At 39.4% G+C, this 24,558-nt stretch overlaps 1 protein-coding gene across 1 annotated transcript; it reads right to left on the bottom strand.

Moving 5' to 3' along the window:
• Positions 1 to 17,868: 17,868 nt before the first annotated feature.
• Positions 17,869 to 19,194, bottom strand: GPR63 (G protein-coupled receptor 63). Its single transcript, XM_065889149.1, has one exon. The coding sequence runs from the start codon at positions 19,126 to 19,128 to the stop codon at positions 17,869 to 17,871; it is 1,260 nt and encodes a 419-aa protein (XP_065745221.1). The 5' UTR covers positions 19,129 to 19,194.
• Positions 19,195 to 24,558: the final 5,364 nt, after the last annotated feature.

Genomic DNA, 24,558 nt, shown 5'->3' with positions numbered 1-24,558 from the left:
CACCAGGGAAGCCCCATCTTCAGTCTTATAGGAAGAATCAGATTTCCATGTATCACATGTCCAGAAGAAGACAGAATTGCATTTTGAAAGTTTCCCCAGAAGACAAAGTAGATACTCCCATCAAATCTCTCCTGGTGCCTTGCTGGCCCAAATAGCAACACATTCCCACTTTTGAAAAATTTATTGGCAAAGGAGATGGATATTAGGTCAATCAGGGCTACTTAGAGTGAGGTGTGAGCATAGTCTACTGAGGAACATGGGCTGAGTTGGGGACAGGATAGACACCAGAATAGCGTTCTGTTAGCAAAGAGAGCAGAGAAATGATGACTATGGTCAAACAAGTGACACAGTCCTTACCCTAATGGATTTTACACTGTTGTAGAAGGCAAACAATAAACAAGCAATTATGACTGTGAACAGCATTAGAAAAAGGAAGTATACAGAGTTATGCTTTGGGAACAGATAGCAAAGGATCTGTCATTGACAAATGGGGTTGGAGAAGTTTACAGAAGACTACCCTGAGGAATGCTCATGACCTGAAGAAAGCAGAGAGAAGACAGAACATGGGAAGACAGGAAGGTCAGCAAGTGGTTTAAATATCCGAAAGCAGATGGCCAGAGGCAAGAGAAACTGATGCAAAGGCTATGTCTTCTGTACATTAGAAAAACTCTTACAAATTGCCAAGGCAATCACCCAGAGAGAAAAATGGGCAACATAGATCATATGTAAATAAATAGAAAAGGCAAATGAAGATATGATATATTATTTGGTCCAATATCAAAGAAATATATTTTGAAGTAAATATTCCATTTTTCATATAGCAAAATAAAAATAGAGGGGTCCCAAATTGAATTGGGGACACCTCTTAATAGAGATAACAAGAAGATGATTCAGTCATTCTGATGTCATTGCTCAAAATTTATTTTTTAATATTAATGTTTGGAATGTATAAAACATGAGATTTCAACATAGACACTTGTCATTTGTAATACTGCTAAATGTTTCTGTTTTGCAAACACAGGAATTCTGATAAATTCTCCTTCACATTATTCCCATCCCAAAAGAAACTTATATGTAAGCTGAATTTTTTATTGTATTATTTAATATGTTGCCAACAGAAAGAGAACTTCTGCTTTCACTAGGCTTCAATGAGAACTGAATTCTCTACTTATAATTTTACATATGTGAAGACTGAAAGAAATCTCCACAGATTAATTTCTGGCTCCAAATACTTCAAATATTGTTTCTCCTACACTATCCTCATACTTCCGGTGCCAGGCACCAAAAGATGCATTCGCACAGCACCTTCATATCACATTGCAGTTGTGAGCCAGCACAGTGAGGAGTGGGAGTATTCCTGGAAGCCATTCCTACCCTAGTCTTGCTAGCAATAACTTAACTGTATACTCATCCCACTAAATCTAAAATAAAATGTGTCCTCAATTCAATTTGGATCCCAAAATGCCTACTTCCCTCCAAAACACAAAGGAAATGTGACAGAAGGTGAATCAAAGTGGACACGGTGGTCCTAGAGTGAATGAGAAAGTATATACAGAAATATTACCATTAACATATCTTATTTTTGCACATTGTGCAAATACATATGATCATGTGACTACACCACTAAGTCCCACCCAGAGCCTTGAAAGGGGCTCAGGCAAATTAGAAGCCCTGAAGATTATTTAAGCTTCGTTCGCTTTCTGGTAGGTAGATCCAGCTCTGACTGTGAGAGGAATGCACATAGAGGAAGACTTTGCAAATATAGGAGAGAGGGTGCAATGATAACTGGAGGTTTCCTTTATAGGAGAGAAGGCTGAAGTAGAGGACACAGGAGCAGGAAAGGAGGTAAAACTGGTCTCAATATAGACAAATTTGTATATGTAGAAACCAGAAGTTGAGGGAGGTCTCAACTTTTATCCTACAATTTCCTGTAGGAAGTAAAAGACAAGGCAATCTGCTGAATGGGGAGCTGGGCCTAAGGAAGAATGGTGAGGTTAGGAATAATTATTTCTGGAACCTGTAAAAGACATGACCAGGGCAATGTGAAAAGTTCATTGAGTAGGACTGAAGTCAAAATAAAGTTGAAGAACATGAACTTGAAATGTCACTGATCTTTAGGGTTGTGTAATAGTCTCCAGCAGCATTCAGCAGCTCAGCTGAGAAACCAAATGTAATGAAAATGTGTTCATTTTTAACCACTCAATATTGATAGACCATCCTTTTAATCATTGTACCCCAATTTCTTTCTTAGAGAACCACTCATTCCTCCCCTCACTTTTAGCCCATGCACTTCTGGGCTCCAGAGTACAGCATGTTCCTTAGACCCAAGCCAGACTGTGTGGTTTTCTGTCACTTACAAGTGAAAAGAGTCCTCATAGAATTTAGAAAAAAAAATAGGAACTGGAAGTAGGATAGTGCAAGTAATGGGGAAAAAAATGGAATAGGCAAAGGTAGGGTAGAAAGTAGACTTTCCATCTTGGGCAGGAAAGTTGGTAATCCCTGATGAGGAGCAGAAAAATATTTACTCTTGTATCTTGGGATTGAGACCATGTGCCTCTTGAAGTTTCCCAGTAAAAGACTTGATAAGAAAAGAGATAAGAGTGTTATTTATTGTGCCTTTCTGTAAGGTCCTACAATGAAAAGATTCACTTAGGCTCAGCTGAAATTGGCCCATCTCAAAGCAGAAAGGAATGAAAATTATGAATATGCTGATGGAAATGATTTCTGCCTGTGGCCTGCAATCTGAGTTGGCTAAAAATCCAGTGAAATGAAACCAGGGGCTGGAAAAGATGAAATGCTTTGCTGTCAGTTAAGGTTCTTGCCAGAAAAGGCAGGGAAGAGTTATTCCAGGAGACAAAATTGGGATGTGTTCCCACTCAACTATCTGCTGTCATGCACTCTAGGAATGACTGACAATGGGAACAACGAACTTAATTGCAAAGTAGAAGCTGGGATGGAGCCTAGGATCAAGAGGCAAATTACTGGTGACTCATACCACAACTATTGTTTAATGTTTTCCCTAGGCAGAGACCAGAATGAAAGCCATTTAGTTGAGAGTCAAGTGCATACGCCTATGTCTGAGACTAACGCAACACCAGCTACTGAGGGACTGAAATTCCCATGCCCAGTTTCATCTTTCAAAAGCTACGCCTTGATATGATGTCTGACTTTGGGTTGCTAGCCCATGAAATCCAGGGAATGAAAGGGAGGTGGTGGGTGGGAAGTCTCCTAAGTTGTTAAGGAAGTTGCTTTGCTTGAACTCTAAATCAACTCCTAGGACCCTGAAACTCTACTAGCTCAAAGTAGAATGTGCCATGATGATATGAATAGATAGCTCATCCTCCCCAGTACCCACTAAGATGTAGCCACGGGAAGCAGTGGATGAGAGTACCTCCTAGAAAACAGAATAGGGACCAAACTGTTTACTAAACATTCTGACCCAGTAGGTCTTGTTTGGGGCTCTGTACTTTTAATAAGCTAAATGGGCTTTTCCCACATACACACAAATATTTGGAATACAGTAATTTAGAGGCAAAAGAATCGAGATACAGGCAAGTTAGGGCACTGACCTTCATTGAGGATTTGTCCTATCTGTTCAAATGGTCACATATGCCCATCTTCAGCTCCTGAGGCCCAGGAAGCCCCAGCAGGAGAGCTGCAGATTAAGGCTTAGGTGATCAACAGGAATCTTGGGGAAATCTTGGACCAGCCGAAATATTTTCCCAAGGAAGCTTGCAGCCACAATTCCAGGAGCATAATATGAATCATAATCAAGGAGCTAAAACAGGAATTTATGGCCAAGCATCAGATTCTAAAAGTACAGTGAATTCATAAATGGAAGAATTAAGAAATAGGGTCAGAAGGTAGGAGAATCTAATTCATGAGTTTGCACAAATGCTAGGGTCATAGACACATGAGGTTAAGATCCACTTTTACATGTTATGCCTGTGTGGTCATATGGTTGACCTCTGGCACCAGGGGTTCTATGTGATTTACCACCCAGACATTCATGGGTCATGCACCTTCCCCCAGTGTCCATCCCCCAGTGGGAATCAGTGGTATATACTCACACTTGCACAAATTTGGGGCAGCTCAGCAGCTGACCTAGGCACCAGGATCCAGAAAAGAGGATTTTCTACAACTACCATTCTATGGGTTTGTGCCCAGTTCACCTCAGTCCCATGAGCACCCAGAATCCACTGGCTTAAGAGAGAAGAGGAGAACAAGCTAGAGGAAGAGAAGAGAAAACCCAGCAGTTGCACTTACTAGAGCAGGCTGCACATTTCCCATCACTGAGTAAAGGGCACCTTGAATAGAGGGAGGGTAATATTTACAGAAGTAGCTGGTTTCTCTAGGGTACAACTGTAGACATACCCATTGACTGCACTTTCATATGGCAACAACATGCATCCTCCACTCACATGGGTTATCTCCAGTCCTCAGCCAATGAGACTGTATGGTTGGCTTACCAGCTGACTTTCTATGCATAGACAACTGATTTTATGGCCCAGACTAATAAATCATGTAAGTATCATGTCAGTAAGTGTCCAGAAAGCATTCCTGAGACATTCAGGTTCTCCTCGCTGTTAAATAAAATGTGTACCAACAACCAGAACTCCTTCCTATACACAGCAACACGTTGCCTGATGTCCCCGTACAGATGACAGATTATGGAGACACTTGCTGTCAGGTCGGATGACCTGATGTGGCCTGAAACACTTCCAGAAATCCTGCATGGTGCTTCAGGAGGAGTCTGGCTGGTCATGAGTATGGGATTGTTCATCTATTTGTCTCTCTTCTCGGCCAGGATATCAAGATTTTTACTCACTCTGGCTCACCCATAAATTTCTCAGCCTCAGATACAGAGTTCATCAATAGCATAAGGAAATCTAGGTGCTAGACTATGTCAGGGGAAGTCTTTCAAAGGGAAGCTGGGCCTGCATATGGGGTAATTGCCCTGTGTCACTACCAAACAGTGAGGGAAGCCCATGGTCTCAGGTGGTTTCTTCTCTTTGGGATACTCTGGTCAGAAACAAAGAGGTCACTGCTGGCTCTACTGTGGCAGAAAACACCGTTTTCACCAAAACTCATTTCTACTTCATCAGGGGTTACACAACTAGACCACATTTCTCAGTCTCCATTGCAAGAAGGTGTATCCAATGTGGCCAAATTTTATCGAATGAAATATGGGGGAGAAGTGATGAATGCCACCTCCAGGCTTGGCCCATAAAATCTCCCAGGTGTCCAGGCATGGTACCTTTATCCAGTCTACTGACTGGATATTGGCACATTGGAATCCACATGCTGAAGATGTAGAGTTTCTATCATCCTGGATTCCTGAATGATTACTTGGAGCCAAACCAGGAACATGTAAATTGAATTGTTATATGAAAAAGAAATAAACTATTGTTGTTCAGATACTGATTTGAGGAGTTTGCTGTCAAAAAAGCTAGCGCTACTTTATTGAATATACCCACTGATGTTCATGTCACATTTGTCGGGCCAGGATAACAACACCCAGGGTTACGGTTAGACCAGGGGAGATGACTGTCCAGAGTGGCCTGAGAAAGCATAGATAAAGAATTTCAATTGTAGTATAAGAAGGAAGCAAAACCAAATGCTAGGAAAGCGTTCCCAAAAGTCAAGGAAGGAAGCCATTCACAACACAGTAAGTAATGGGGATTGAGTCAGGAGGCCTGTGAGCCAGTTGGGTTGCTGGGCATGAAGACAAATAGAGCACATGGTACAGGATTTGGGCAGAGATATGAGGGCAGCAAAGGTCCATTTTCTGTGCAAATCCAGACAACTTCAGCTCTCATCTTTAATAGCCAGCTCTTTATCCATTAGCTTCGTGAAGCCTCTACTCACTGGCCTCATTCCTGCAAACCCCATTTCTCAAGGTTCAATCATTTCCCAAATTCTTTTATTTAAATTTGGTCTGCACCTGCCACACATTGACAGTGTTCTCATGTTCTACTTCCTCACCGTATCCATGCCTTAGATTTCAGTTTTCTCATAAGCTAGTAATTAACTGCTGCGTATATTACTGGGGATAACTGACCCCTTTCTGGAAGAGAAAGGAACTGCTGTTTTCACTCTCATGTTATTCCTAACCCTTTAATGGCATAAATACTACTTTGTGTCAGCCTGGGATTAAGCTGAAAGCACCCAGATGAGCACCCAGGCTGCAGAAGAGGGTAAACATTCATGAAACCCTGCTTCTGAGACAATCAGGACCTCATGACAAGAGCCACATGCCTCTAGGCATTCCATGATCTCTTGGCCAACCTAACATTCCCGAGGAAGGAGGTATTCAGATCTGGGTTAAAAGTCTGAGTAGGAACTTCACCAAAGTTCCTTACTTTGGGAACTTTGCTACCAAAATCTTGCCTGCCTTTCTAGTGGTCACCACGTCTGAATCTCTTCCCAGGAAGAACCGCAACACAAAGAATCATTCTTTGTTAACTGTTTGGATTATTTAGATCTCAAAAGAGCTCTGCTGGTGCTGGCCTCCAGGAGCTGTGTGCCTTCCTGGCCTGATCGGATTTCTGCCCTATATTAAGAAGTTCTCTTAGGAAATTCTCTGAGGATATAAGGGTCAATAATGCTTCATAAGGATCTTTGGTTTTCTGTGCTTCTTGTCTGCAAATAAGAAGCACATGACTTCAGGCCATAATAAGGATATTCATCTTGTGGGGTGGCATCTATGTAAATTATCAGCACACAGGAGTTCTTAGCCTTAGCAATGCTGAACCTAGTATATACCAAAATGAGGATGTGAGGAATGTAGACAGATCACCAGAGCTTAGGGCTAGATCATAGAAGAGTTGAGGAAAAGCTGAGGGCAGGACGAGAGGCCACAGGATAAATCATGAAGTCCAAGCTAGGTTGAGTGGGACAATCAGGTTCTAAAGGAAAAGTCTTCATAAGTGAAGGAGAAATAAGGTGAAGGAAACAAGAATGCATAGGCAAAAGGTTGGATAGATAGTACTACAACATGAAAAAAACCCCTAAGTTTTGGTGTTCACATAGACGTGGGGTTGAATTCTTGTATCTCCACTTTGTAAGTCCTGTCGCCTCTTAAAATTCATCTAACTACTTAAAACCTTGAAGGATTTGTAAAACAGAATGATAATATCTACCTGCTAGAATTATTATAAGAATTAGAGATTATGTATTTATGTAGATATAGTACTTGCATCATTCAGCAGGCATCAAATAAACGACGGACGTCTCTAATGTGATTACTTGGTTGTGGACTTTCTATAGGCTTTAAACAGCAATCACAGTCTTAGCCAGGAGCCAATGACTGAAATCATTCTTCATAACACTGACCTAGCTTTGGCCAACAATGGATCTTTATTTAATACTTAAATCTTTTAGTATTTATTCATTGAACAGAGAAGTGAACTCCTTTTATATATAAAAGGCTGAGCTAGCTGCCAAAAACACAGTACTACCCGTACACATACCATGTTACCTGTTTTTATGTGGTTATGCACCCTTGTTTTAAACTGCCAGTATTTTAAAGATATGTTACTAAACATAAGTTTTCTTCATTTCTACACAACACTGTACTGATCTGGCTGCCTTTTTTGTTTCCCAAATTATCTTTTTTATTGAATCAACCCTTTGTTCTGGCACCATGTTAATATACCTTTTGGTCTATTTATACATGTCACATCTTGGATTGACTTTTTATTCCAAGTTTCTTCCTGGCAAAGACAATGAGCACAGTGAGCATACTTAATAAATGTTACATAATAACACCTATTAAATGTTCCTTTAAAATCTCAAGCAGCTTTTTATCTTTAGCTTCTACTTTGAGATAATTATATACTTCCCCAAAGCTATTTATAGCACCCATCAGGAAGAACAGCTGAAAAAAAAATGTGTTCCCAGTCCTGCCAAAACTATGGTGAAAGTGCTTTAAACTCCAAATTTCTGTTGCAAGTGTTGAAATGGCATTCAACACATGGATGTCTAATTCTAGCAATTGAAAACTTTTCCCGACCAAAACTTCCCTGATGGAGGTGGTTATTGAATACATTTTGTCCATATCACCATCACCAGTCATTTACCAACAAACTGAGATTACACAAAACAGTTACAAAACACACCTTTTACTTCTGTTATCCGTCCATCTGTATCTGCTCCTCAGCTGCACCAGGAGTCACGTCCTCCTCTACCCCAGCATATTTAGTCAAGACCACAAGATGTAGTCACAGACCAGCCTCATAAACAAGAGGAACATGCCATGACTTGCACATTATAGGGTCAAAAAACTGTATACATATGTGCACTACTCTCAGGGTTGCCAGGTTTAACAAATAAAAATTTAGCATCTCATCCCACTATTAGCATATATCCTGAGAAAACCATAGTTCAAAAAGAGACATGCACCCCAATGTTCACTGCAGCACTATTTACAATAGCCAGGACATGGAAGCAACCGAAGTGTCCATTGACAGATGAATGGATAAAGAAGATGTGGCACATATATACAATGGAATATTACTCAGCCATAAAAAGAAACGAAACTGAGTTATTTGTAGTGAGGTGGATGGACCTAGAGTCTGTCCTACAGAGTGAAGTAAGTCAAAAAGAGAAAAATATCGTATGCTAACACATATATACAGAATCTAAAAAAAATCGTTCTGATGAACCTAGGGGCAGGACAGGAATAAAGACACAGACGTAGAGAATGGACTTGAGGACACGGGGAGGGGGAAGGGTAAGCTGGGATGAAGTGAGAGAGTGGCATGGACATATATACACTACCAAATGTAAAAGAGATAGCTAGAGGGAAGCAGCCGCATAGCACAGGGAGATCAGCTCAGTGCTTCGTGACCACCTAGAGGGGTGGGATGGGGAGGGTGGGAGGGAGACGCAACAGGGAGGGGATATGGGGATATATGTATACATATAGCTGACTCACTTTGTTATACAGCCGAAACTAACACAACATTGTAAAGCAATTATACTCCAATAAAGACGTTGAAAAAAAAATTTTAGCAGTTCTGTCCACTCCACACACTTGTCTCCTAAACTGGCCTAAACTCAGTGTCAGAAAACCTTCTGATTACTTTCTCCTCTAAGTCAAGGAAGCAGGTTTATATAGTAGTGGGCAGGTTACTGGACTTGGAGACTGAAGCCCTGTGTGCTGATCTTAGCACTTGCTACTTCGTTTGGGTAAGTCCATTTTGATTTTAACCATCAACATTCTATTATCAAAAGGTCCATTTCCAGACTTTTGAGAATCGCCCTTCTCTGTGAGCCACCATGCTAGGTGCTGGAGAAATGATAAACAAGCACAGGGCCCTGCCCTCAGGGAGTTTAGTGCCTAGTGGAAAAGAAAGATGAGAACTCCAGGGGGAAAGGTAGGGCTAGAAATCAAGACTGAGCTGATTTTTTTTTTTTTTGGTTGTCATCACATCTCTGTCAGATTACATTTCTCTATTTCTCTATTTTTCCTTCAATGTGCATCTTGTTTTACTGTAAATGTTTTCACGAGAAGCCTTTTGCCCTGGAGAGAGATCTAACAGAACCTGTTACTTGGCAATAGTAGCCTTCACACAGATGAACATAAAATACTGTGATGTCTTGCAATCCAAGTTAATCACGGCATTTAAGACTACAAATACCTTTGGGTAAGTCATACAAGAAGACTCCATCTTTCTTCCTGTCAGAGGGAAATGTCTTCCGTGCCATTTGCAGTTACTTTGCTCATTAGATAAATCCTGGAAGAGGCGGTGAGAGAACAGTGAAATTCCCTAGGTACTAACAGTTTCCCAAGGAGTCCCCAGCATCCCTGAAGAAAAAGTTCTTCCAGTGTTAAGTCCAGAAAAGCAAAAGTGATAGCAATAGCAATAGTTACCAGAGAAGTTTGGGGTGTGTAGACCCAGCTTAGGCCCCCTCAGAGATTATGTCCGAAATGAGAATAAACTCCTTGCCCGCGCACTGGGAAGCAGTTGCTCCTGGCCTCCTCACATTGACCTGGCTGTGTGCCTTTCTCCACAAGCTCAGCTGTTTTCAGTGGTAAATCTTGAGTGATGAACTAAAAAAAAACTGTTTTCTTAAAAATGTAAACATTCGGCGCAGTGGTTGAGAGTCCGCCTGCCGATGCAGGGTACGAGGGTTCGTGCCCCGGTCCGGGAAGACCCCACGTGCTGCGGAGCGGCTGGGCCCGTGAGCCATGGCCGCTGAGCCTGCGCGTTCGGAGCCTGTGCTCCACAACGGGAGAGGCCACGGCAGTGAGAGGCCCGCGCACCGCAAAAAAAAAAAAAAAAGTAAACATTCTATTTTTCTTCTTTCTACTAATAAAAATGTATCTATTTGATTAAGAGCCTTTCCAGGATCATTTATCTGACCTTTGTTTACTTGGTTACTGGTTTTTTCCAAAGCTCGCAAGCTCACTTTCCAGCCCTTCTCTCTGTGACAGTAAAATCCCACTGACTCGAAGTGGTTAAGAGCTCTAAAGCTGAGAGATGTCCAGCTGGGTTTGAATCCTGGTTCTGCCTCCTAACTGCTTCAAGAATTTGGGAAAGTCATTTAATTATTTAAACCTGTTTCCTCATCTGCTTATTAGGGAATACAGCTGACCCTTGAACAGGGGGTTTGGGATCTCCACCCTCCAGGAGGTGGGAAATCCTTGTAGAACTTACAGTCGGCCCTCCGGCTCCTCTGGCAAGAATCCAACCAACCACGGATCCTGTAGTTTCACCGTATTTACTATTACAAAATTTCAAATGTAAGTGTACCTGAACAGATGATCAATAAGATAAATTATACAATTAAATTTTTTTCATCATTTGCAAAAATGCATGACAAACTACGGTAACAAAGTTTTTTGGGTTTTTTTTTTTTTGTACAAATGATGCAATCAACTAAGGAATTCTAATTACTATACCAATCATGAGTTTATAGGCATGTTAAAACCCTGCCATTTTATGTCAGGCTGAAGGAGTCCTGGTCGGCAGCACAGCAGGAGTGTCAAAGCTGGCAGGAGGACCCCAGGGCCCCTGACTTTATCACCTCCACCTTCTCTTCCAAAGTCTTGGCAACTATAGATAAAACCCGTAGTACTTCAGACAAATCGGTACATAATCGAACCCCAAATGTGCATCAGGGTGAAACTTTCCAAAAGGGGTTGTGAGATCTATGCAATCTAAGAAACTGTCTGGGTATCTAAGCATTCCCAAAATTTCTGCCACAGTCAGCAAGTTTTTGAAAGTTCTGTGACATCAGAATCCAAGTGGGCTTTGGTGTACCCAAGGCTCCCTGGGGCCCAGACAGCTTGACAGTCTCAATTCTGATTTAGCCAAATCTACTTAGTGACTTAAAATCAAGAACAAACTAACCTAGGTTTTGTGTTAATATCCACAACTTTATGTATAGGTTTTTCTGTTATGATTATTTACCTAATGCATAGAGAGGAATCATCATCTAGTATGATGCTTAGTAAGTTGGTCTCACTAGAAACTCAGTTCTGAAGAGGGAAGAGATATGGGAACATATGTATATGTATAACTGATTCACTTTGTTATAAAGCAGAAACTAACACACCATTGTAAAGCAATTATACTCCAATAAAGATGTTAAAAAGAAACTCAGTTCTGTTATCGGGGAATAACAGGGGAATGTGGTCTAGAAAACTCTGAACTGTGGCATTAGGCCTAGATTTGAATCTGAGCTATTACCTGAAAAAGTTACTTAATCTCTTGGGAGCATAGTTTCCTCAGTTGGAAAAAGGAGAAAATACTGTGGATTAAAATAGATAAAGGGTATTTTGACTACAATAATTGGACAAAAAATAGCACCCGTCATCATCATTATTATTTACTATTAGCATATTTTTATGCTGAGAGTTAATACTGTTTTAATTATGCTTTCAAATTTCTTAGAAGAAAGGCATCATCCTTGGCAAGTATCACAAAATTTACATAGAAAGAAAGTTAATTTACATAATCATCTAATCAGTTGATTATTACTTCCTTTTGAGAACTTTCACAATAGCTACAGTGAAATCCAGAGATAAATATTGTGCCCTGTGATTATGTGAATTTGAATATAAGGCAGTCAGAATATGTTTCCCATCCTCTTCAACAAACTTATCTTGGTCATTATATGAATCTCAACACTGAGATTTATGCGACTTAGTTTTTTATACTACCACTACAGCATCATAGAAGGATTTTATTATATTTTATTTTTTAAATTTATATTTTATTAATTATCATTTTTAAAAATTTTCTTGCCACATCATGCAACATGTAGGATCTTAGTTCCCCAACCGAGGATCGAACCTGCGCCCTCCAGCAGTGGAAGCTCAGAGTGTTAACCACTGGACTGCCAGGGAAGTCCCAATTTTATTATACTTTACATTTGGATGTCATCACTGTGACCGTCTTTGGATGTGTCCCTTTCGCCAGGCTACAGTCCCTAGTTATTCCATCAAACACTAATCTAGGTGCTGCTGTGAAGGTATTTCACAGATGTGATTAAAGTCTACAGTCAGTCCACATTAAGAGATTATCCTAGATAATCTGAGTGGGTCTGATTCAACCAGTTGAAAGGTCAAAAGCAGAACTGAAGCTTTTCTGAGGAAAAAGAAATTCCACCTGTGGACAGCAAGCTTCAGTTTGTGCCCGTGATTCCCAGCCTGTCCTGCGTGACAGCCTGTCCTCTGGCCTTTAGATCTGCCCAGCCAGCCCCACAATCATGTAAGCCAATTCTTGCAATAAATCTCTTAATAAATATCTTCTACTAGTTCTGCTTCCCTGGGTTAAATGCTGAGATAGCCATGAAATTTTTGTTTCTTTTTGCATTAAATCTAATTGACTGCACCTTGACATAGAAGGTAGAAACTTCTCCTAAAGGTTCTCTTTATTATGAATAAGTTGATTGGGGTTAATTATTTTCATGATAGATGTGAAAATGTTTTTAATTCAACAGGTTCCTCTATTTTGCTATTTCTGTCTCACCTTTCCATTTCAGAAAGAACTATCAGATGTATAATAGATTCAATAACAACCTTCCTTTGTAAATCAACCTTTTATAATTTAAAAATAAATATATTTAGCTATTGCATATAAGTGAAAAAGAAGAGAAAATAAAACCCTCATGTCTAATTGGCAAAAAAGTTGAAACTCATATAAAAATAAATGATATTTCCTTAAGATTTAAAAGTAGGTTTTAGAAAGGCCTTAGATTTTAGAAAAGGAAGTGCAATAAGAAATCATTTCATCAAAATAGAAGCAAACATTGTCACTGCTTTGCCAGTGACAATCTAATTTCAAATGACTTAGCAGGAAAATTTTTATAACTCTCCTAGACAGAATGTCTTAAAACTGTCTCTTAATACTGATAGTCTTTTGCCAAGTTTCATTTCATCCTTAATTACTCTGAGAATTTCTAAAACTAGAATACACATACAGGCTTTAAAAGCTAATTTGAAAATAAAAACCCAAAGGAAGCAGGATTTGAAACTAAACCCAGATTTTAATTTAACAGAAAGTATTATTCATGACAATTTTTTCTAAGATAAATGAAGCAGTCCTTTTAAAAAAACTTCACTTTTAGAAATGTTAAACATTTATTCATTTTCTTATTGGGAGCTGTTTTCCTGGTTGTAATAAGAATATGCACAAATAATCATACATTTTGATTTTGAATATTGCAACCCAAAATTCAAAGTGGTTTTTTCATATAGGTTAGGTACTATTGTAAAATAAATTAATTTAAATTACAAAGGACTAGTACCAATATATATCTAAGAACTGTATTACCATTTACTTGTAATAACAAACATGTGCTTTGACGTTTTCATTTATTATTATAAAAATCGAGTTTTCAATGAAGACTATGGTTGTGAAAATAAATCTGAATTAAACAGTCCTTTAAACATAAACTAAAAATCATGGAAGAGTAAAATGTCAAGCAAGTGAACATTTTTCCTGTGATATATACATAAATATTGTCATGTAAACAAAAGCAAAGATCAAGATTAAGTTAAATATCCTTGTCAGCAACTGAAATACATAGAGTAAAATGGTTCTTTTATGTTCTTCATGCTTCCATTGAACACAGCTGGCATAAGCACAGCAATAGGAACTGGATGAATCTTTGCATTCCCCTCATACGCTTTAGGAGGATACATACAATAAAGATACCTCTCTATAAGAAAAGAAAATATTAGAGGAATCAGACTCCTGAAAATCATGACTTTCAAATATTAAGTCACCTTTTTGCTCTTCTGTGAAACTACATGGTTTATCAGAATTTTGCCAGTTGAAAGACGGTAAAGCTGACACTGGCGTGATCCAGCACTAACACGAGTGGCAGCAAATTAGGCACAATGATACACAGGCTTTCCTCTCAATGCGGATTATCCATGCACCAGGAGATAATGGCTTCCAACACAAAACAAACATTTTTTGGATAAAACAGACAATATTTAAGTGGATATATTTTCCACAGGACTGTTTCTTTGAAGTATGCCCCAGAGACCACTTGAATCAGCATCAGGCCAAATACTCAACAAAATAAAAGTGTGCATTTGTGGGCCCAATCTCAGATCCTCTGGGGGACCTGGGGATCTGTACTGTTAACAAGCCCCCCGGGAATACTTAGACACAAATTCATATGAAAGTTTGAATGTCATTCTTGCAGACTATTGGGGATTTCTTTTGACTCTTTCTTTGACCACAAATATTTCATTATCTCTTTCCTCTTCTTACTTATTCGCCAGAAGGTAAAACAAAACCAAAAACATTTCTGATTTTGTCAGCCAGTGGTGATAACTAGTAGTGGTATTTTTTTTCCCTCAGACAAATATAGAAGAATAGGCAACATACGATACTGCACCTAAATTTTTCAAAGGTACACCACAGTACTTTTTTTTTAAAGCTTTCAAAATGTATACATGATAAAAACGTTCAAAATGGTTTGTAAACTGTCATCTGATCAAGACGATCCAGTGTAAAGAGAACTGCTATTCAGTGTGGTTGCTGAATTCTCACAAAGGCCCCTCACGGTTGTCTTTCACAAACACTGAGCCTCTTAGCAGGCACCCCAGAGCTCTCACCAAACGATGCACTGCCTACCAGGCAGCACTAAAGTACCTAAGGATTGCTCATAAAAATAGGACAAAGAAAACAAAAGCTCAGTTTCAGCTCCAACCACAAAAGGAGTCTCAAGACCTACTGCCAATATGTAAGATGAATACAGATCATGCTGACTTTCCTCAGAGAAAGTCTAATTTCAAATATACTTATTAATATCTGCCTGAAATCTAGTTTATATTGAAAGTGGAAAGCATGATACACTTCAATGTGCTACTAATATCTACTACAGTGTTTATGTTCTATAAGATCCCTATGGATAAAAGCAATTTTGCCTGTGAATAATATAAATTAGAAACCAAAGAGGTAGGCGAGTATCATCAGAAGATGATCTCAAAACAACATGTTGAATAACATGCTTGAATCCCAAAAGAGAAGTTAGCTGGAAAATGAGTTCCAGTACCATGACAACTGCCTCAAGAGCAGGGTTTCCCAGGTCTTTCATGGTGACATCCACCTTCCAAAGTCCTGATTCCTGATATGGTGCCATATGCTCTTCAGATATTCAATTTTAAGAAACATCTAATGAAGTAAAATGTAAAAAAAATAATACTGGAGATAAAAGAGTGAAGTTGATATCAGCTGGGCTCTTTAAAAATCTCTACTCTCGGGCTTCCCTGGTGGCGCAGTGGTTGAGAGTCCACCTGCCGATGCAGGGGACACGGGTTCGTGCCCCGGTCTGGGAAGATCCCACATGCCGCGGAGTGGCTGGGCCCGTGAGCCATGGCCGCTGAGCCCGCGCGTCCGGAGCCTGTGCTCCGCAACGGGAGAGGCCACAACAGTGAGAGGCCCACGTACCACAAAAAAAAAAAAAAAAAAAAATCTACTCTCACATTAGAGTTGGACAAGACCTTGAAGATTCATCTAGTCCAACTCTCTGGTTGTACAACTGAAGAAAAGTGGCTAATTTCCCACTGGTCACAAAGCACTATAATTCTGAAAACATGCTATAAATCCAAAAAGTGTTCAAGGTTAACTTGCCTATTTATAAAGCCCATGATGTAGCCAAGAGGCTACACTTTCAGCACTTATGGCCATAGTCTGAAGCTCCATCCCTGGGGGATGTTTTATAACGTGTTCCCATGATTAGAGAGAGAAGGGCACCAAAGGCCCTGGTTGCACCTGGGGTGGGGGAGAGGCAGAACATCATCAAGAGAAAAATAATTTGAAACCCCAGACCTGCCTTAATGAAAACTTGCTCTAGGCTCAGACCAGGGCTTATCTTCACCTCTTTACAGGAGACACACCTCTGAGCACATTCACATTCTTCAATAGCCAGCTCTGCTCTGGGCAAGCACTGGGGCAACAAAGCTGTTCTGCCCAGAACACTGAGAAACACATCTGGACAACTCGTAACATCTAAACCCACAGGGCAAAGACCTATATACAGCTGTATTTAACTTCTCAGTAATTGTCACTTGTTTTGCAAACCAAAAAATTGCCTTATTTCCTTATACCCTTACTTACCTAAGATTTTTAGTTCCGCTCTAAAAAGGTAGCTATAAATGATTTTATTTTTTCTTTTCTATTTTCCAGACTTTCTGTAATGGTTTCACATTTCTTTTGGTAATACAAAAAATGAAGCTATTTTTAAAAAGAAGGTTTTAGTCTAAAAGAAAATTAAAGGATACACATAGTTCCCTCTTGACTCTGAAACGTCCAAACCTGAACCTGAACGAGGTGTCCGTGTGGTACAGTAGAAATGCAGTCTCCGGACTCGGACAGAGTTTTGGATCCCAGCTCTACCACTAAACTTGGGCAGGGTTTTAGTCTCTCTGAGACTTGCCTTCTTCATCTGCAAAAAGGAAGAAATAATACTTCCCTCACAGGATGCTGTGAGGATAAAATGATGCACAGGGCCTGGCACATGGCAGACGTCTAGTAAATGGTGCCCTTCTCCCCACTGGACTCAGAGAATCCTTGGGTAAAAGGAATCGCCACAGCCCGCACCAGCCACAGCCTCACTGCATCCCATTTAAATTCGCAAGGGTGCTCTATCTCAACTCTGCCCTACCGCTCTAAAGAATCACTACTGTGCTTAGAAAAAGTTCTTCATTTTTATGTTCCCTCCTTTAAAACTGTACATACAGACAAAACATTTTTAAAAAACTATCTTCCTAGAAATAATGCAATGTTTCCTAAAGCACAACATGTCATATATAAAAACAATTCTGAAAAACATGACTGAATTAGTTTGTACATTGTTTCTTAAAGTGCACCAAAGTAAATATTCATGACCTTTAGAATGTCACTAACCCCCTTGGGTTATTTTTTTAAATAAAACTAAATATTTATCTACTGAGATGTATGTGGCTTTTGGCTCCAATGTGATGGCAAAAAGCAGCAGTGTCTTCCAGAAAAAAATAATTGATAAACTCGACAAAGCATCTTAGCAGCATACAGAATACCTACAATTCACTGTAACTGCAGGCTCAATAAAGCACAATCCTGATTCCTACTAGAAAAACAAAATCAATCAAAGGAACAGAAAACCATCTCCCCACCCTAAATCAAGGATTTCTCTTGAACCCTGGAGGTAACACGTGTGATCACTTCCCTATTGTGTATCCTTGGTAACAGACTTATAACTAATCACCATTCTTTCTTCACACTGCACACACACACACACACACACACACACACACCCTATGAAAAACAATATAGTTTAAGTGGAGAAGCCACGAGAAAAAAATTCGAAGTCAGATAAAGAACAACCATCACCCAAAACGTCAGGCAGTTCCAGTATTCACACCACAGTCCGATGTTCCCCACACACGTAGACAGCACTGGGGCGTATCCGTCGCCTTGTGTGGCCAGGGAGCCGCGGCAAAAACTTGAGGGACTTAGGCATCATGTCCAGGCAGGCGTCATGGAATTTCTTAATCCTCCAGTAGTAAATCAGTGGGTTCAATGCAGACTTGAGGTAGCAGAGCCAGAGTAGCCAGGTGCTAATCTCAAAAAAGTTGTGTTGATAGTAAAAGTGCTTGCTGAATGTTGCCACAAGGCTGTAAGTGGTGAACGGGGCCCAACAGAAAATGAAGACAGCAAAGAGAATCAAAATGGTTGTGAAGGCACGTGTTTTAAAGCCCATGTCAATGCTCATCTGGAAGGGTCTCTGTAGACTCATGAGACCCAGTTTGCTGGCCTGGCTGAGGCATATACCTTCAGGGTAGCTATGGATCCTCAAGGCATTGTGCCGAAGGGTATTGAGTATGCCCATAAACGAATACAGTATCACCAGGAAGGGTAGGAAGAAAGAAATGAGAGAAATCAAAATCACATAAGCCTGGTAACCTGGATTGGTTGTGTACCCAAACACACACTGTGGGGCTCGGGAAGGTATCTGCAGGTCAGGGTTTCCTACTGCCAAAGGAAAAGCTACACAAAAAGAAGTTGCCCAAGAAACTGCAATGAGAACCTTAGCCCTATATGGATTCAGCTTATCCTGCCTCTGGACTATAATAAGAAACCTATCGATGCTAATGATGAGCAGGATGGCTACTCCCTCTATCACAAACAACCAGAAAAACATGGCAGATACCCTACAGAAGAATTTCCCAAAAATCCATCTGGTGGTAAGAATGGTGACCAAGGCAAAGGGCATGTTCAGAACTGCAAGCAACATGTCTGCAAAAGCCAGGCTGGCCAGGAGGATGTTAATGGCGGAGCGCATGGCAGCTTTTTGGTAAACCATGAGGCACACAACCAAGTTCCCAAGAAAAGACACAAACAGAATAAATATCATTATAGCAGAAAGGATGATCTGGAGAGGCAAGTTTAGGCTCTTTAAAACTGCTGGTGTTGGGGGCACAGCTGTACTATTCAGTGTCAAGGAACTCATCCCGGTGGGAGCCATGGTTTCAAAACTGTATCTAAGCAGCGAACCAATGTCGGGATGCTGGAATGGTGGAGGGACTGTAATATTCGTGTTGGTGTTTTCATAAACTACGAATGTTGTGTTGGATGCCCCAGTATGGGACGCAGTCAACACTGCAGAGAATACCATGGTTTCAGCAGGATGGAAGGCGCCGGCAGAGATGTAGGTGTTCTTCAAGTATTTCAACACAGAGCAGCAGTATCATGTTTCACTGATGGGCTTGGAAACACACTCTGGAAAACGCACAAAGACTTCCATCTTCCATAGGAGTCCTTTTGCCTGAAAACAAGCCCAAAACACAAAAAATGAATGGGAATGAGTTTTGTAAATAACATTTGACTTCTTACTTTTCATCATGAAGGACCAGTTTTCTGCTTTTTTTAACCCTTTAAAAATATTTAAGTCTCTAGCCTAGTCATCACTAAAGTACTGTTGTTCTGTTGTTTCATTTTTAGTCAACTACAATGGAAATTTCATGACATTCATGTATAAAGTGAAAGTGAAAAGAATGAAAATGTATTACTGCCTTAAAGGCAAAAATTATAACTTTACAGTTAATTTTTCTTTTAAATTTCCAGGAGCAGTATAGCCTTTCCACAGTCACTATTAATACAGATTTTATTAATAATGGTTCTCCTGAGAGTATTCTTGATAGCTCTTTGGTACAGGTTTATATTCCATTTTTACATTAGCACAAAACTAGGTGGCAAAGAACCTTGAAATCAGTATCCTATTTAACACATGATAATCAGACACTTTTGCTTTAACACTTTCACAAGTAGGCACTAGGTTATTTCCAATGAAGGGTCTGAAACAGTTTCCTGGCTTTCTATTTTATTTGTGTTTCTTCCCAGAAATCCCACCACATAACTACTGGAGGAGTTGTTCAAGAAGAGAAGAAAAATTATCTGTAAAATGTCTTGGTCATATTTTTAAGACTTCCTTTCTTTTCTAAAGCTCTCTTTGCTTCTCCTATTCTCTCTTCTTTCCCATGCACCCAATTCCACCCTTTATTTTCTGATACAAATACTTCTATCTTCTCAATTTCTCCTCCCTAAGCCTTGTATGTCAGCAACTTGATAGATGTCAACCAAGAAATAAAGATGGGGATTCTAAAGAAGATGACTAGGAAAATATTCAGGCATGAATAATGTATTCTAGAAAACATTTCATTTTCTTGCTCCAAAAAGTTTATCACCTTTCTCTTATCCTAACCCCCAACTTCTTAATTTCTGTGACCCTGGAGTTTTCTGTAAAGGACTTCCTTTATCTACTATCTTCCTAACCCACTTCTGTTATGTAGGTTCTTACTTCTTTACTGGAGAGGTAGCTTTAATCTCTTTAATTAGAAATAACTCTCTTTGGATTTCTGGGTAGATTCCTTTAATAAATCCCTAAGATTGAAGGGGGGTGGTGCACAGTAGTTTAAGACAATGTTGTAATTTTCTCATTATCTGAATTTACAATTACTCATTGATCTTAGGGGTAAATGCTAAAAGTTCATTTATTCATTTCCTATAGTATTGAGGGTAGAAGCATCCCATTTATGAGACCCAAGATCCAGCATGGTAGCCAAATCATGGGCTCTCTACTATACTCGTATCTCTCTACAATCCCCAATTTGTGGTCCAGGGCTAACCTTATGAAGAAGGAGAATATTCATCTGTTTGTTCAAAATATTAACTGTACTATTAAATATTAACTCTTACAGTTAAATATTATCTGTAACACTTTCACTGTTATAGCTTAATTTCTTTGTCTCTACTATATGTTATCCATCCTCACATGTTGACTTTGGAATGCAAAACATACCTGGTTAAGATGCCCCACTAATCCAGTGACTCCCAAACTTTATTAACCACAAAGGGCCAATGGAAAAAGGGGCAGTGGTAGCTTTACACCATAATCACCACAAGTCTCTTTATAACTACCTAAATATACATACAAATAAGAATAAAGACTGTGCTTACTACATAAATCAGCCTCAATACGATTCTATCTCTAGAGAAAAATTATACATGTGTACCTTAGGCAAATGTGTATATTAAGCCTAAGGTAACAGCGATAACTGTGCTTGACCAAGTAAACAAACATATCCATCCTGAAGGTAGCGCACACTTTAAAACACGTAGTTTTCTCGACCATGTTGAGGAACTAAAACAAAAAATGGAACAGAGCCAAAACAAAACCATAATTTAAAAGATGCTTTTTAAGGTTGTTACATGTGTATATATAGTCACAACACTTTACTGCCATTGTAAAAACTTCTAACTCAAGTCACTCAATTATTCATCCATCAAATATTTATTTCAGAGCCTACTATGAGCCAGGCACTGGAGAGACAGTGACGAACAAACAGTTCCTGGATTTCTGGTTAAACAGGACCGAACCACCACCTCAAAATTACACTGAAATGACAGTAAAGGGATTGTTAAAAATAAAATGTACAACTCAAAAGGACAAGAAGTATGAATGAAAGATACATCAATAGATAAAAGAGATTTTTAAAAATGTTTCAAAGCAAAAGGCAGATGGTGGTGTGGTAACTGAACAGAGTAGAACAGAGAACTTTTTGTCTTCAATACTTACACTGAAATATGCTTAGAAGAAGCTGAAACACCCTGTAGATCCCCAGAGAAGCTCTGGATTAGGAGGTACCAGTTACCACAGTAAGTGTAGGTGTGGCTGAAAACTGGGAAATTGAAAAATCTATACACAGAGCCATCAGAACCCCACTCCAGGCTCGGGGGTCTTCTCCTCCAGCAACCACATGAAAGCACGTACTCCTGTGCCAGTAGCCCAAGTTGCTGGCACAACTGAACCTGATAAGCACTAAACTTTAGCATATTGGTGCAGGGCTGAACACAGCAGGACTGGATGAATGTCTGCACATTCAGCATGAGAACCTAGCCCCCATCTCCACCCTGTTCCCAGACAGCCAGCAGCCAGGCATATGCTACCACGCAGGACTGAAGGACTCGTCTTTTCCAGTAACTTAAAAAGCCTTAGAGGAAAAAATTCTAGATACTAACATTTGATGGTGTCCCAAGAAAAATGCCAGCTTGGTGACCAGTTATCCTGGATACTGAAGCCCACCCACTATCAAGGCCAACCCCCACACACACAGAGCTTCCAATCAGTTTTTCAGTGCTCATTAAATAGAAATGGTAAATTTCCCAAATATAAAAAGAATCTATAAAAGGATTAAACAAAAGCAATGTTATAGTTAAACATTAAGGAAAAGAACTGGAATTTCTAATAACAGGGAACGTAACATACATGAAGTTAATAATGCCTTTGCCCTGGTATCTGTACATGCTCTTCATTCACTGTGCTCCTGGCTACCAGAATAGAAATATTCTCTGGCCTTTCTTTTCTCACTGCAAAGTGTAATAACCAAAGCAGAGCTTTTGAATACTCATTGTAACTATGTTGAAAGATTCTTTCCTCTTAGGTATTCTCATCAAATACCATTGTGACCTGCAGTTTCTTTGAATTTCACAGAAGACTAAATAAAAGTTTTATACTTAAAATTTGTACTTCCACAGGAAATGGGACAGTAGCAACATAAGAACGGTAGAAAATTAGCTCAGGTCAGTAATACTTGCTTAACAGTCCTTATGTTTAATCTAGGCTAGTCTTTATTTGCCATTTGTCAGAAACTCTCATTACATATTCTAAGTAAGAAAAAATTAAAATTGTATGTGAAGGTTTATATATATGTGTATATATTCATACACACACATACATATATACACACACCTCACATGTATGTACACACGTAAAACTCACGTATGGCAGAAGTGATTGAATTTATGATTCTTTCTCTTATAGCATCTACAGAAACAACACTGGGGCAATCAGATTAATGACACAAGTAAGTGTTTTATGTTTGGGGTACGCCAGAATTTCACAATTACTGGGCCTTCACAGGCTGGAATGGGCAGTGGAGGTTGTAGAATTCCCCTGGTCTTCGTCCTTTAGTCTTATCTGCAATTCCAGTGCTTTAGATATTTGTTTCAATTCTCTGAAAAAAGTATATGCTCCTAAAAGGCAGAGACTGATTTTGTAAATCTCACTGTCACCTATGACTACTATGCTTTGCACACAGCCAATGCATATATGGTAAATTATATTTATTTGCATTATGCTTTGTCAGATCAGAGAATTTCTTCTTTACTCATTTTAATATTTATTTATACATTATATGTACATAATTTTGCTTAAAAAATTATCAAGAGTTTTTCAATGACAGTCAAATCCTGTACTACCCTTCACCATTCCACTTGTTTTTAGAGGTAGTCATTTTTAATTATTTTAAAGGCTTTTATCAAAAGTACTTATTCTTTATATATCTAAATAATATGAAGAAATTGCTTTTTGACTTGATTTATCAATATTGTATATTATGTCCTGATTTCCTATTAGGATAAGGGTTTAGCTGCCATAGCACCTCCTAACTTACTTCTCATCCCCTCATACTACCAAAATCTTCATTTGAAAATTTTGAATTACCGAAGTTAGTGTTTCTATTAATGTATTTAGGCTAATAGTATATTTACTGATAAGCTAAAATAATGTTTCCTTTCTTGTATAAATTCTGGATTTCCTAGAATAAATAATTTACTTTTTATTTTCAATTTTTAAAAATAACTATCAATATTTTTTTACCTGCTCCATCTGAGAGATTTTTTTTTTTTTTTGCGGTACACAGGCCTCTCACTGCTGTGGCCTCTCCCGCTGCGGAGCACAGGTTCCGGACGCGCAGGCCCAGCAGCCATGGCTCACAGGCCCAGTCGCTCCGCGACATGTGGGATCTTCCCGGACCGGGGCATGAACCCGTGTCCCCTGCATCAGCAGGAGGACTCTCAACCACTGTGCCACCAGGGAAGCCCCACCTGAGAGATTTTTATACCTAGAAGTATTATACTTTGGAAGGTCAGATTTATCAACTACATTTTTATCTTGGAGTCATTCTTTTGGCCTCATGTCCCTCCCTGAAGTGATACACTTCTCTCTGTTACAAAGATGCCAGCCAGAAACATCTCTTTACTACCATCTTGGAAATCCTCCTTTCTGCCTTGGGCTCTTGGCTTCCGTATTTCCTAGGTCCTTTGTCTTCCACTTCACTGCTTCCTTTTTGTTCACTTCCTTCTTTTCCAGGAACCAATTGCTTTTGAAGGAAGAACACAAGGGAGGTAAATTTTGAGTCCTGTATGTTTGAATAAGTCTTTATTTGTTCATACTAATTGTCTCGGTTTAGAATTCTCAGCTGAAAATAATTTTCTCTGAGAATTTTGAAGGTGCTGTTCTACATCAGTGGTTCTCAAAGTTGAGGGTATGTAAGAATCACCTGGAGCATCTGTTAAACTACAGACTCCTGAGCCCCACCCCCTGAGTCTCTAAGTCTGTGGTCTGGGGTGGGGCCTGGAATTTGAATTTCTGGAGGAGAGAAAAACTTAAATTGAGAACTTTAAATTCCAAGCTCAAGGATTAGATGAAGATCCAGAAAGCTTCTTCAACAACAGTGAAAGAAAACTTTTATCTTCTATTGCCCCA

This window comes from Phocoena phocoena, chromosome 12, assembly GCF_963924675.1.
Source record: "Phocoena phocoena chromosome 12, mPhoPho1.1, whole genome shotgun sequence".
Classification (NCBI taxonomy): Eukaryota; Metazoa; Chordata; class Mammalia; order Artiodactyla; family Phocoenidae; genus Phocoena; species Phocoena phocoena.
The sequence above is the reverse complement of the archived record's forward strand: the minus strand, read 5'-3'. Positions and strand labels throughout refer to the sequence as shown.

Bases quoted from the DNA above. Each gene is read 5' to 3' on its own strand.
- GPR63 (XM_065889149.1), bottom strand. From the start codon at position 19,128: ATGGTATTCTCTGCAGTGTTGACTGCGTCCCATACTGGGGCATCCAAC.